Below are 15,733 nucleotides of genomic sequence, written 5' to 3' on the forward strand. Positions count from 1 at the left end.
TAGACAGAGAGAGAGAGAGAATCAGAGACATGCAATGAGATAGATAGATAGATAGATAGATAGATAGATAGATAGATAGATAGATAGATAGATAGATAGGAGTGCCAGAGAGAGAGAGAGAAAGACAGGAGAGTACGAGAGACAGACAGAAGAAAAGAGAGACAGAAAGAGAGAGAGAGACAGAGAGTGATGCATACAGAGACAAACAGGGAGAGACAGACAGCTCCAGACAGACAGTGACTAGCTCTGTGGGGCATCTCTCTCTCTCACACACACAGACACACACACACACACAGACAGAGAGAAAGAGAAACAGACAGACAGAAAGAGAGACAGACAGAGAGAGAAACAGACAGACAGAGACAGAGAGACAGACAGACAGACAGAGACAGACAGACAGAAAGAGACAGAGAGAGAGAGAGAGCGTGAGACAGACAAAGCTAGAGAGAGAGAGTCAGACAGAAAGAGACAGAGAGAGAGAGAAAGAGAGACAGGAGAGTCAGAGAGAGAGACAGAGAGAATCAGAGACAGACGCAATGAGATAGATAGATAGATAGATAGATAGATAGATAGATAGATAGATAGATAGATAGATAGATAGATAGGAGTGCCAGAGAGAGAGAAAGACAGGAGAGTACGAGAGACAGACAGAAGGAAAGAGAGACAGAAAGAGAGAGAGAGGCAGAGAGTGACGCATACAGAGACAAACAGGGAGAGACAGACAGCTCCAGGCAGACAGTGACTAGCTCTGTGGGGCATCTCTCTCTCTCTCTCTCTCTCTCTCTCTCTCTCTCTCTCACACAGTTTACTTCTTTATTTGGGTTGACAGATAGACATTTATCATAGCAAAAACCAAATTTTATAGGAGTTTTATACAAAACTAAAAGAGTCTGCTCACTGAGTGTCCTAAGGATACATGTGGCACCTACGTCTCCAAATGAAGAGGCTCCCAATTATGCTGGATACTGAACAGAATTTGGTAAATTTTTTGGCCTGTTTTTTAGAGAGTCCACAGATCTGTAATCCACGCACACACATTTTATGGACATGGCCCAAACTACCAAAGATCAATCATATTGTTTTACAAGAATAACCACAGCTATTTAACGCATTGCACAAGGGTTGATATTTCAATATTTTGGACGAATAGCAAGTTTCCATATAGCTGTCAAAAGAACAGCCAATTTCTAACATAATAACAGATCTATTACACACACACACACACACACACACACACACACACACACACACACACACACACACACACACACACACAGAGACAGAGAGAGAGACAGACAGAGACACAAACAGACAGAGAAACAGACAGAGAAACAGAAAGAGACAGAGAGAGACAGACAGACACACAGACAGAGAAACAGAAAGAGACAGAGAGAGACAGACAGACACACAGACAGACAGAAAGAGACAGAGATAGACAGAGAGAGAGAGAAAGAGAGACAGGAGAGTCAGAGAGAGAGACAGAGAGAATCAGAGACAGACACAATGAGATAGATAGATAGATAGATAGATAGATAGATAGATAGATAGATAGATAGATAGATAGATAGATAGATAGATAGATAGATAGATAGATAGGAGTGCCAGAGAGAGAGAGAGAGAGAAAGACAGGAGAGTACAAGAGACAGACAGAAGGAAAGAGAGACAGAGAGTGACGCATACAGAGACAAACAGGGAGAGACAGACAGCTCCAGGCAGACAGTGACTAGCTCTGTGGGGCATTTCTCTCTCACACACACAGACACACAGACACAGACTCCTGTATAAAACCCAGACTAGTAATCGGTCTTGGCTTAGGAATGGTGTGGGAGGCTTTTCTCCACTCACACACACACACACACACACACACACACACACACACACACACACACAGAGAGAGAGACAGACAGGATTATCAGATTGAGATAATGATTGATTTGTCCCCTATGAACCCTGACCAGGGGCGGACTTACCATTAGGCAAACCAAGGCGGTTGCCTAGGGCCCCCAAAATTTGGGGGCCCCTAACAGTCAGCCCCGTCACGGTAAACACCAAACAATATATATGTAATCTTAATTTGTCTCTGATGTTAAGTAGTCAACGATATAAATGGAAAAACACACCAAAATAGCATCAGAATATCGAATTTATGTGTATATAGTAGTGCTGTCAAGCGATTAAAATATTTAATCGCGATTAATGTCGCGACTGTCATAGTTAACTCGCGATTAATTGCAATTTAATCGCACATTTTTGTCACATGAAAAACCATTGTAATTCTCTTATCAGCATAAAAACGTGAATGGGCTTGCTTTGTATTGCAAAACATAACACGTCTTGATACAGCCACTGCAAAGTGAAACCTAAGCCGAGCACCGGGGCTGGCAAAAGAACCATGAGTGAAGTGATCTACTGCTTGAGTTAGTCTACAACTCAGAGAGACAGGTTGCACAGTGACGGTAGGCTTGACATGCTTGATTATAATATAAAGTACACTATTATATTAACTTTAAGTTGTTCGTTGATAAATATTGCATTGAATCTGATATTTACTGTTTCAGCTCACTTAACACATTTTGTACTTTTACACTTTCTGCCTGTTGATGCGTCGCGCTGTCCAATCAGAGGCGGCCAAATTTGCATATTACAGGAAGGATTTCTGGGATAGCATTGAGTTTACAGTTCAGAGGGATCTGGCTCTTTAGACACTGTCTTCTTAAAACTGAATAAATATTTAAAAAGAGCCAAATGAGCCAGTCTTTTGAACGGCTCTTTTCAAAGAACGGATCACAAAGATGCGGATCCCATCAAAGAGCCATAAATCCCATCTCGACTAGCGCGCCCTGCCCGCGCTGGTTCTTTGGGGGGAGGGCAGAGGACTCTGGCTGTGCGGGGCGTGGCATTACAGTCTAGCTGCTATCAGTTTTCTAAGCAAAGTCTCTGTTGCAAGTTCCTGGCAGTTTCAAAAGCTTATGAAAAACCTACATCATGTCACAGAGCGTTAATCTCGCGATAAAAAAATTATCGCCGTTAAAATTGAGTCAAGTTAACGCGTTAATAACGCGACATTTTTGACAGCACTAGTATATAGTATTTGTCCCAGCACACACACACACACACACCCCGGTTGTTTTACATTGGACTAGTCCATGATCTGACGACGTAGACAGGTGCGCGACGGAAATTCAAACCAAAGCAGAGGGAACTGTAAACAAAATGAAGCGCAGTTATGAGAGTGGTTGCGCTAAACGAAAAAAAAAGGGCACAAAGCAAAAAGAATGCAGCTGCACTTCTGAAACTAACTACATTTTTCAAATTGCCTAAGTCTGCTACAGCCTCAACCTCCGCTGTTGACTCTGCTGAGGAATGTGTTCGTGTGGAGGAGGTAGAAGAGGTGGAAGCTGGGATAGAGGAGACTGTGGTGGATACTGATGACATTGACGAAGAAGATAACGACGATTTGGTGGTGAGTAGGCCACAACAGTCATTTACCAGCAGCAATCAAAGTGGAGACAATGTCATTGTGGCAGCGGAGGCGTGGTCAAGCATCGATCTGTGACCGCTGCCACAGTCATATTAAGTGATGATCCGGCACTGTGGCCAGCAACGTTGTCAGACTCAGGGTGTATTCAGACCAGGATAGTTCGATAGTTCACTTGCTTTGGTCCGAACCAAATGTTTTTTTTATTTTTTCATTTTGGTGCGGTTCGCTTTCACACTGTACATTTTAGTAAGCGGACCAAAATCTGTCAACAAAGCCCTGAGGTCGTTCAGCTATTGGTCAGAGACGACACGCGCACAAAGCGTTAAGTTCAAAAGTAGTCACGGAGGCTTTCCGTGCTGTTATTCTTTTTAATGTCATCAAAGCTATATGTTTTTTCCAGTTTTTACTGTTTTCACAATTGTGCGATTACTATGCTGTTGTACAAGTAATTTATCAACGACGACGACAAAGGGCAAGGCGGCTACGGAGGATAGCGCTGATGAGCGCACATCATGTTGTGACAGTTCTGGCTCTTCACGCAAGACGGAGGAGGTACGTGTCGGGATATTCGCCTTATCCATCGTAATAGATGAATTTCTTTTTTGCGTCGCTAGTACCGCCACTTTTTGAAAGAATGTCCCTGATTTTAATGTAGGTCTGACGGAGTTTCTTCACTTTTAGCCGACATTGTTCTGGGGAGCGCGTGAACCCCTTCTCCTTCATTTTCTCACTGAATACAGCAAACACGTCGCCATTTTTGTGTGTTCTCTCCAAAAGCTCAGATATGTGGACATCTGCCCATATATCCACAAGCGTACGCGTTTCTTCCTCGGCCCACGTTTGACCCCTACTCATTTTTTGTACTCTGTAGTCTAGCCTACCACTGGTCTGAATGACTGAACGACCGTTGTAAGGTTCCCTTGACAACCGAAACAGTGTTTGCACTTTGCGGTGGAGTGTCAAGACTCTGTTTCCCATAACGCTCGACAAACGACGGAAGCTCCCGAGGTACAAAAAAAGCAAAACTGTCAGATTAGGTCCGGTCTGCTTTCACACCTCCAAAAGGTCCGCACCAGAGTTCCTTTGGTCCGGACCGAGTCCGATCTTGCGGCTCGGTCTTGGTCCGCTTGTTTGGTCCGGACCATAGTTCGGTGGTTTGTATTCAGACCAACCCAAAAGGTCCGGACCAAGGGAAATTTGGTTTGTTTGGTCGTTTGGTCCGGACCAAACAATGTAGGTGTGAATACGCCCTCAGAGAGGTGTTCAATTGTCCAAAAAGGTCCAGTACAAATACGAGGAGTAGATTTTCCTAAAAACAAAGATGGGAGACGATTTACAGTCATGAACTACACAAAGGATTACTTGTGTTCATAGAGCATATCATCAAAAAAAAAGTGTATTGAGTTGTTTTGTTATAATGCTGTGTTGTTTATTGTAGTTTGGGTTCCATACCTCTGCACACCACCTTTCTATGAAGACTTTGGAGAAGCCAGCAACAAGTAGGACTTTCTTTCTCATATGATTATGATGAACAATGGACATTTGGAGTAGAGGTCTGCGCGGGACTGATTTTCCCTCCTGCTCCCGCTTACTCCCGCTAGTTTGTTTCCCGCTCCCGCCCGCACCCGCAGAAATATTTAATATTTCGTCCCGCTCCCGCCCGCATATATTATGGTTTCTCCCGCTCCCGCCCCGCTAAAATCCCGTAATTTCCCCGAAACGCTCGTTGTGCTTCCGTTCTAGCCTGCCAGAGATTCCCTCACAATATGTGCACTGATTGCACAATGCATTTATAGAAAGTAAAACCAGTAAAATAAACAGCAACTGCAATTTGTTTAATGTGCATTTATTCTCACTCAAAACGCGTTTACATGATGTAGACTCAGCTTGAGTCATTTAGAAAAGCTTGGCCAACAGCCTTAAAATACAAACTGAAAAAAAAATCAGTAGCCTAATAAATGAAGGTGCTTAAATAAATTAAAAATAAGTATGGAAAAATAACGAAAATGCAGGTATAAACTATGCGGGGCTGTGTTGGCTACTAAACATGCCCATGATGAATTGAAAAGGGAATTTCAAAAGAAGTTTACATCTTTTAACAGCTTGCCTATCATTTTAATAAAACGAAAATAATTGCATCTGATATTCCCGAGGGTGTCTTGTGCTTCTACACATGCCCATGGAGGAAAAGAATGTTGTTCACCGATGTGGGCTTCAGTAGACTGCATCGCTGCTCCAGAATGCGGCCACAGATACTGAAAGCGCGTTCCGATGGTGCGCTTGATGCTGGAACGCAAAGCACGTGACGTGCCAATTTGCTTAGAGTAGGAAATTCATGGCAATGCTTCTTCCACCAGAGTAGAACATCTTTTGGGCCGTGTGATCCTTCGCCGTCCAGCTTGACTTTTAAACAGTCCTGTATCTCTGTGTCCAGTGGTATCTCCGAGTGGCGTGTAGTGCCTGATTGCATTTTAGTCCAGTCTGTGTGGGCCTAAATAAATGAAGCAAATAACTTCACTAACTTAACGGCAGGACAGTCAATGAACGACAGACCTTTACGACAAGGCGCACGCGCAATCTCCCTTTCAGGGCATAAATTGAAAATATCTCGCAGTCGCTGTGTGCCGCGAGAGCAGATCCCTTGAGAGTTCACAGAGCAGGCGGTGTGAACTACCCCTTGTAGCTCAAACACCCGAAGTTAGCTCATCACCTAATTACTACATATCTTCCCCAGTTAAAAAAAAACACTTTTCAAATACACAGTGAATAATTTTGTGAAATGTATTTACATTGCGGGACTCCAGAGAACATGCTTATGCCCGCTCCCGCGACTACACCTCTCCATTCCCGCCCGCTCCCGCAGGAGGCTGTCAAATAATGACCCGCGCCGCATGCTTTTGCGCCGCATCTCGCGGGTCCCGTGGGAGTCCCGTCCCGTTGCAGCCCTCTAATTTGGAGATTAAGGACTTAAGGATTAAGGACCTCTCTCTTTCTCTACCCCCCCTCTCTCTCTCACACACACACAAACACTCTCTCTCTCACACACACACTCACCCACCCACCTACACCCCATTATGGAATGGTGATGGACTACATGAACAATGGAATTTTGAAGATTAAGGACATTTCAATAATGTACTGGCTGCATCCTTTACAAAGAGACAGAGAGAGACAGACAGACAGAAAGTGACAGAGACAGACAGACAGAGACAAAGAGAGACAGAGGGAGAGAGACAGACAGAGACAAAGAGAGACAGAGAGAGAGACAGACAGAAAGAGACAGAGGGAGAGAGACAGACAGAGACAAAGAGAGACAGAGAGAGACAGGGAGAGAGAGAGACAGACAGACAGAAAGAGACAGAGGGAGAGAGATAGACAGACAGACAGACAGACAGACAGACAGACAGAAACAGAGAGAGACAGTGGGAGAGCGAGAGAGACAGACAGACAGAAAGAGATAGACAGAGAGAGAATCAGAGAGATAGACAGAAAGAGAGAGAGAAAGAGAGACAGGAGAGTCAGAGAGAGAGAGAATCAGAGACAGATGCAATGAGATAGATAGATAGATAGATAGATAGATAGATAGATAGATAGATAGATAGATAGATAGATAGATAGATAGATAGATAGATGTGTCAGAGAGACAGACAGAGAGAGAAAGACAGGAGAGTAAGAGAGACAGACAGAAGGAAAAAGAGACAGAAAGAGAGAGAGACAGAGAGTGATGCATACAGAGACAGACAGAGAGAGACAGACAGCTCCAGGCAGACAGTGACTAGCTCTGTGGGGCATCTCTCTCTCACACACACAGACACACACACACAGACTCCTGTATAAAACCCAGACTAGTAATCGGTCTTGACTTAGGAATGGTGTGGGAGGCTTTTCTCCACTCACTCTCACACACACACAGAGAGAGAGAGAGAGAGAGAGAGAGAGAGAGAGAGAGAGAGAGAGACAGGATTATGTTGAGATAATGATTGATTAGTCCCCTATGAACACCCTGACTCAACATTATGCCCCACATAGGACATTCGTCTGTCTCGCTTTGTGCGTGCGTGCGTGCGTGTGTCCTGATGAAACACACCCTTCATTACTGTAAATCTGTTGCATTTGGTGTAAACAGAGACAGCCATGTGGCTTTGTAGCAGAGGAACAAGACACCACACACACACACACACACACACACACACACACACACACACACACACACACGTCTCATTCATCTGTGTAATCCTCTGTCCCTTTCAGAAAGAACTCACTCACAGATAAAACAGACACTGAGACGTTGCTTTTATTTGTATTTTGTCCTGATGGGAATTCCGACTCTGTTTAGAGAGTCAAATCATTTGACTCAGCTCATCCATAAGAGTCGACTCATTTGGCTATCAAATGATTCATTCCCCCTTTTCCCCCCTTTTCCAAACCTTGCAATATTTTATCTAGTGCTTCTTCTTCTTTCCTTAACTGACACTAAACTCGTATTTTTATCTGCTGTACATGATTTGGCTTTGAACTTTCACCTAAAATAGCTGATTCAAAGAGTCGACTCACTTGCAGACGACACATCGCAGTGTGAAACGACTCCAGTGATGGCGAGTCACTAATTTTAACAGCAAAATAATCAGCGACAAAGTGACGTGATGAAGCGAAGTTAATGTTATCACCCTGCCTGGAGTTGATTATTTTCCCCTGATGTGTGTGAAGAAGATTCCTCTGATAGAACAGGATGATAAAATGATTCACTTACAGTATTAACGCAGGACAGATTGTACTTTTTTTTACCCGTTACAGGAGCTATAATCGGTTGTTCTCTCACTCTTTCTTGATATTTTAGACCAACAGAAAATCATCAATCATGTATGTTTTACATTTCAGAAAAAAAACACAGCTCCTCGGACAAAACAGAAACGATTCATCTTCTGAATTATGAAGCCTTCCTGATATTGACTCCTCTCCGTGTTCAGGTATGTGTTATCGTCTGTTCTGCTTTCAGCCAATCAGAACACAGTTTGAACTTTTATGTGACGGTTAATGTTGATGCTGAGTATAGTTTGAGAAACAATAATAATAATAATAATAATAGGGCAGCACGGTGGTGTAGGGGTTAGCGCTGTCGCCTCACAGCAAGAAGGTTCTGGGTTCAATTCCAGCAGCCGGCGAGGGCCTTTCTGTGCGGAGTTTGCATGTTCTCCCCGTGTCCGCGTGGGTTTCCTCCGGGTGCTCCGGTTTCCCCCACAGTCCAAAGACATGCAGGTTAGGTTAACTGGTGACTCTAAATTGACCGTAGGTGTGAATGTGAATGGTTGTCTGTGTCTATTACCCCTTTTCCACCAAATCAGTTCCAGGGCTGGTTCGGGGCCGGTGCTGGTGCTGGTTCACAACTCGTTCAACTTGCGAGCCAGCTGAGAACCAGTTTGCTTTTCCATAGCTCGCGGTGCTAAGGGAAGCCACGTCATTACGTCGCTGTGTACGTCAGTTACGTCGCTACGTTTGCATAAACCTTGGCGCGAATATCGAAGCAAAAACAACACGGAAGAAGCAGCAGCAGCAACAACAACAATAATAATAATAACGGATGACTTCGCGTTTGTACAGCTGCGGCTTCTCGTCGCTTAAAAATGGCGATCTTTCGCGGTCTTGTTATTGTTGTTGGTCTTAACAACTCCGCCCCCTGCTGACGTAAGCGGTTCTTTCCTCTGGCCCAGCAGAGAGTTGGTGCTAGCCTGGAACCGGTTTTTCTGGCCCCAGAGCCAGTTCTTTGTCAGTGGAAACAGAAAACCCGGTTCCAAACTAAGCACTGGCCCCGAACCAGCCCTGGAACTGCTTTGGTGGAAAAGGGGCATATGTGTCAGCCCTGTGATGACCTGGCGACTTGTCCAGGGTGTACCCCGCCTTTCGCCCGTAGTCAGCTGGGATAGGCTCCAGCTCGCCTGCGACCCTGTAGAACAGGATAAAACGGCTACAGATAATGAGATGAGATGAGATAATGGATGGATGGATGGATAATAATAATAATAATCTGACAGGATTGTGTTCGTAACTGATGAAATAAAAACTCTGTATTGGAGTCCGAACGAATCAGGAGAACGAATCAATTATTCATTAACACGAATCAACAGCGCAGTATGAGCCACGGGTTAAAGCGGCAAGTGTGTGCATTATTCAGCTGCCGTGCTTTTCCATCTCACACACTGCACAGACGGCTGTATCGATCGTACACACACACACACACACACACACACACACACACACACACAAAACAAAAAAAAAACCAATACAAACGAAAATGCATTTTAACGAGCGCGTTAATATAAACCTGTGATTTGCACCTGCACTAATATCAGAGCTGCTGTCATAGAAAACTAATCAACACCTTCTGACCAATCAGAATCCAGAATTCAGCAGCATAACTTATTTATTTTGTTCATGGTCAAATATTAAATCAAACAATCCAAACCAAAAATAGTTTTGTAACCACAGCCTGTGACGTGGTCTTCACTCGGCCTCCGTGTGTGTGTGTGTGTGTGTGTGTGTGTGTGTGCAGGGGTTAAATTGAGATTGGTTATGTGGGGGGGCTCTGCCTCGTACCCGCCCCTGCCCCCGCCGCCCTGCCCCAATATACTTTTTGGAAAATAACCCTCTAATTTGATAACCATATCATATTGCACAGAGATATACACCTTATCTCTGTGTTGTAGGCCTATGTGTGTCTTGTAGTGCCCCCCTACACATTATGGCAGTTTGAATGTAGATTGGTTGGCCAATGTAACAGATTGTACAGGTTGTTGTACATTGGTTTGAAGGAAATGATTAGTGGGGGGTCTGGGGGTCCTCCCCCAGAAGTTTTTTATTATCATACATGTTATTTGCTGAATTCTGGTGCATTTTAATAAGTTGTTAGCTGACTTTACAGAGGTAGGTTGAGCAATATCATGTTAAATCTTGTCACATGCCTACAGGTGAAAAATGTGAAGGAGAAATGTTCAGTGAGAAAATTTGAAGGCTTGCACAATCTTAAACCAAAACAGTTGATTTATTTTGGAGGATAAATGTTAAATATGCCAAAACACTGTCAGTCAAATTGTCAATCAAATATATTCATGCAGTGAATGCAACCAAATACAAACAACACTATAACATTGGAAGCATTTATTATTATTGTTATTATGTATTCAATTATTTATTTGGCATGTGGTGCTTTTTGTATTGTCTAGAACATACATAAGATGAGCATATTATAGCAGCAAAATAGAAGCACAATCATTTGAATGCAGCAAAACTTTTGCTGCATTCAAATGATTGTGCTTCTATTTTGCTGCTATAATATGCTCATCTTATGTATGTTCTAGACAATACAAAAAGCACCACATGCCAAATAAATAATTGAATACATAATAACAATAATAATTACACTAATAATACACTAATAATATTAACAATAAATAATAATAAATTAATATCTCATCTCATTATCTCTAGCCGCTTTATCCTTCTACAGGGTCGCAGGCGAGCTGGATCCTATCCCAGCTGACTATGGGCGAAAGGCGGGGTACACCCTGGACAAGTCGCCAGGTCATCACAGGGCTGACACATAGACACAGACAATCATTCACACTCACATTCACACCTACGCTCAATTTAGAGTCACCAGTTAACCTAACCTGCATGTCTTTGGACTGTGGGGGAAAACGGAGCACCCGGAGGAAACCCACGCGGACACGGGGAGAACATGCAAACTCCACACAGAAAGGCCCTCGCCAGCCCCGGGGCTCGAACCCAGGACCTTCTTGCTGTGAGGCGACAGCGCTAACCACTACACCACCGTGCCGCCCTAAATTAACATTAAATTAAATATTAACAATAAATAATAAAACACTAATAATATTAACAATACAGTGAACATAATCATTATCATATTTTTTATTATTAAAAACAAAATATCAAATAATACTGAAGAGCGGAAAAAATAATACTGATCTAAATATGTTGTGTTTTTATTTTTAGACAGTATGTGTTTTGCTAAACACATACTGTCTAAAAATAAAAACACAACATATTTAGATCAGTATTATTTTTTCCCCTGGAAATTGAACTCGCCAAATGCACAGACAGTTCGTTCAAGCACCTCTGATGGATTAGGATCGTATGCAGGTAAAAGGGGAGACGGTGTACGGAGAAAATTATAAACAAGTCACAACGCTGAAACACAAGCCCAAAAACCCGCAAACCACGACTTCTGATTTTTTTTTAAAGCGAGCTCACAAAAAAAGAAACCCCAAAGTCGCTTATAAAAAGCGGAATTGGCAACCCACGCAGTGTTCCAGAAACCAGAATCTCTGATCGCAAGTTCTGTTCTAAATAGCTTTGACAGGTCGTCTTGTTATCAGGAAAACTATGATCTATCTCATAAAAGTCATGGGTTTATTGATTAATAAAACGATATTTAATTATTCAGAACTGAAAATCGTGAAAAGGGTTTGTTGCTTTTGATGTGTGCGTGATCATATGCCATCCGCTCCGAGCTTATGTGCCGGGGCTCAGCCCCGGACAGCCCCGGCCCAATTTAACCCCTGTGTGTGTGTGTGTGTGTGTGTGTGTGTGTGTGTGTGTGGCTATAATGGCATTTCAAAGAGCCAAAGGCATCAGCTGCATATTAACTAGGTCAGTGTTACACAATGACTAGAGCTCTGTGCGTGTGTGTACGTGTGACTCTCTCCCACTGTCGCAATCGCATAATCCTCCTTTCTGTAAGGACTAGTTTGGAAACAGGAAGTCCCCCACCCCCCACCCTGCCCCTGCCCCTACCCCTGGCTGCTTATTCCTTTACAAGCAGATATTCAGGCAGAAACGATCAAGCATAGCGCTAAGAGGCTAATTTATAGAGAACATCTTCATGTAGCATAATGCTAACGGGTTAATTCCTATTCCCCTTCTGCTAGCTTTACCACTTTAGCATATTATTCATAGCTTTCTGTAGCATACTGCTAAGTAGATAACTCATAGGCCAAATGTTCTCCATCTCGCATACTGCTAATCAGCCAATTCGTCTTCTTATAGTGTTGCACTAAAAAAAAAAAATTATAAATTCTTTAGGTACGTATTTCACTAGCTAAATACCGCCTAAATAACCTAGCTAGCTAGCTATCTTAAGGTAACAATTATCACTGATCGCTAACTGAAGCGCATTATCTATATCACAGTGTTCAGATAGATAGATAGCTAGTTAGATTAGTGAAGTATCTAAACATAGCTCATATCTATCTATTTAAAATATATGATTATTTCACTAGCTAAATGCCGCTAGCTAGCTATCTTGAGGTAACAATTATCACTGATCGCTAACTGAAGCACATTATCTATGTCACAGTGTTCAGCTAGCTAGCTAGCTAGTTAGATTAGTGAAGTATCTAAACATAGCTTATACGGTATCTGTCTATTTAAAATATATGATTATTTCACTCACTAAATGCCGCTAGCTAGCTATCTTGAGGTCACAATTATCACTGATCGCTAACTGAAGCACATTATCTATGTCACAGTGTTCAGCTAGCTAGCTAGCTAGTTAGATTAGTGAAGTATCTAAACATAGCTTATACGGTATCTGTCTATTTAAAATATATGATTATTTCACTCACTAAATGCCGCTAGCTAGCTATCTTGAGGTAACAATTATCACTGATCGCTAACTGAAGCGCATTATCTATGTCACAGGGTTCAGATAGCTAGCTAGCTAGTTAGTTAAATTACTGAAGTATCTAAACATAGCTCATATCTATCTATTTAAAATATATGATTATTTCACTAGCTAAATACTGCCTAAATAACCTAGGTAGCTAGCTATCTTGAGGTAACAATTATCATCAATCGTTAACTGAAGCATATTGTCACAGTGTTTAGATAGTTAGCTAGCAAGTTAGATTACTGAAGTATCTAAACATAGCTCATATCTATCTATTTAAAACATATGATTATTTCACTAGCTAAATACCACCTAAATAACCTAGCTAGCTAGCAATCTTGAAGTAACGATTATCACTGATCACTAAGTGAAGCGCATTATCTATGTCACAGTGTTCAGATAGCTAGCTAGCTAGATTATTGAAGTATCTAAGCATAGCTCATATCTACCTATTTAAAGCATATGATTATTTCACTAGCTAAATACCACCTAAATAACCTAGCTGGCTAGCTATCTTGAGGTAACAATTATCACTGATCGCTAACTGAAGCATATTACCTTATGTCACAGTGTTAAGATAGCTAGCTAGCGAGTTAGGTTACTGAAGTATCTAAACATAGCTCATATCTATCTATTCAAAATACATGAGGCGTATTATTTCACTAGCTAATTACCACCTAAGTCACCTAGCTACTATCTTGTAGTAACACCGTAGCAACATTCATTGTTAACCATAGGACCTCAACTACATTACCATGTTACGATAGCTTGCTAGCTATTTTACAGAAGTAGCTAAACATAAATAACATAAATATCTAGGTAGATAAAATTAAGTACCAAATAAAATAAGATATTAAATAAGGTAACTTTATTTTTTCATGAGCTAAACGCTACCTACATATCCAAACTAGCTATCTTGTAATAACAATCATCGCTAATTAAAAGGTAACTGAAGCACCTCATCTACACTACAATGTTAATATTGATAGCTAAGCTATGTTTAGCTACTCAAATAACATACCGTTTAGTGACTGCTTAATTTTATATAGTGAGATATAAATTGTTTGTTTAGCTCCTTCAGTAATAATTAGAAATATCAAAGTATTTAGTACTTTATTTATTCGCTAGCATAACATTTATGTTTGGCTAAAGTTAATCGTTGCTAGCAAAGCCATCACAAATGAAGCTAATTCTAATGAGGTAGCTTCTGCAAAGCTAGCTGATATTTAATGATTCGAAAAATAAACATAATTCACTTCAATCAGTCACAGAGAGCTGGATGTAAAAGTTTGTGCACCCTCTGTGCTAAGAAACAATGACACCAACAAGCCATTCAACGCACATTTGGCTTCACCGACATTTCTTCGTTATCACAAAGAAAAAAATGGTCAAAATGGTGACGTTTAAGTTACTGATTAAGATTTTAATCAGAAAAGTATTTTTTGTGTCATTTGTGTCATTAATTTAGCTAATTTTGTTAACATTGTGGGTGATATTTCAGTACAGTGCGTGTTCACACCACCATATTGAGAAAGAAAAGGTTGTTTATGATTAGGAGTGGCATAAATAAATGAAGAAATGAACGAATGAGTGAATGAATGAGTGTTTTTTTCCTTGTTTCTTTCTCTATTTTTCGCTGTGACTTGTGGTGCGTATAAATATGAGAACTAACAAGTTTCCCTCCCACACGTCAGGATACATTTGTTCCTCTGAAACTAAACCAATGCAGAATCAAAAGCAAACTCCTACACACACCTACACACACACACACACACACACGTACACACACACACACACACACACATATATATATATATATATATATATATATAAAAACAGTGGGACACGGTTTAAGACTATATATGAGTCACAAGCTAAGATTAAGGACAAAACTCATATAGTCCTCCTAAAGTAGCTTATATTAAACAAACTATCAATTGTTACCCAGAATGCATCTCACCTGTCACATTCAGGGCTGACAGCGCCGAATGAGTCACATCCGCAGGGCAGGCAGCCGACTGTGCCGTTGCTGAAGTGGTCTTCCTCACACTCCTCGCACTGGAGCCCTGTGTATCCCGCCAAACACACACACTGTCCCGTGTCACGATCACACTCGTCCGGGTCCGACACACCCTCCGTGCTGCAGTTACACACCAGCTCTGTGCATGTGTATGAATGTGAATGTGTGTGAGACAGAGAAAGACAAAAAGAATTTTTTTAAAAAGGTAGAAGCAGCAAAAAAGCATTACTTTTTATGTACCTTTTTTATAATAATAATAATAATAATAATAATAATAATAATAATAATAATTGGTGATTAGTAAAACACAAGTCATGTATTCATTTATTTAATTTTTATTTATTTAACTTTTTTTTAAAACCATTTTAAATCTGCATTTCATATTCATGAATATGCAAATCAGATAATTAAATTTTAATGATTTCAGTATTTTTGTTTGATATTGTTAATTTACTACTTGGATTTTTCCTCAAGTTAATTTTTACTTAAAAAAAACTTTTTGAGTTCATACTTGAAATCAAAAAATGCCAAAATTGTCAACAAAAAAAAA

The 15,733-nt window shown here is 41.3% G+C and overlaps 1 protein-coding gene across 1 annotated transcript in view; it reads right to left on the bottom strand.

The window, feature by feature from the left end:
* si:ch211-158d24.2 (multiple epidermal growth factor-like domains protein 9) overlaps positions 1-15,733 on the bottom strand; it is a 124,186-nt gene that overhangs the window by 85,086 nt on the left and 23,367 nt on the right. Inside the window, exon 2 of the mRNA XM_060931179.1 lies at positions 15,124-15,322. Within this exon, the coding sequence (XP_060787162.1) occupies positions 15,124-15,322 (199 nt within the window). The remainder of the gene's footprint in view (positions 1-15,123; positions 15,323-15,733) is intronic.

Source organism: Neoarius graeffei, chromosome 10 (genome assembly GCF_027579695.1).
Source record: "Neoarius graeffei isolate fNeoGra1 chromosome 10, fNeoGra1.pri, whole genome shotgun sequence".
Classification (NCBI taxonomy): Eukaryota; Metazoa; Chordata; class Actinopteri; order Siluriformes; family Ariidae; genus Neoarius; species Neoarius graeffei.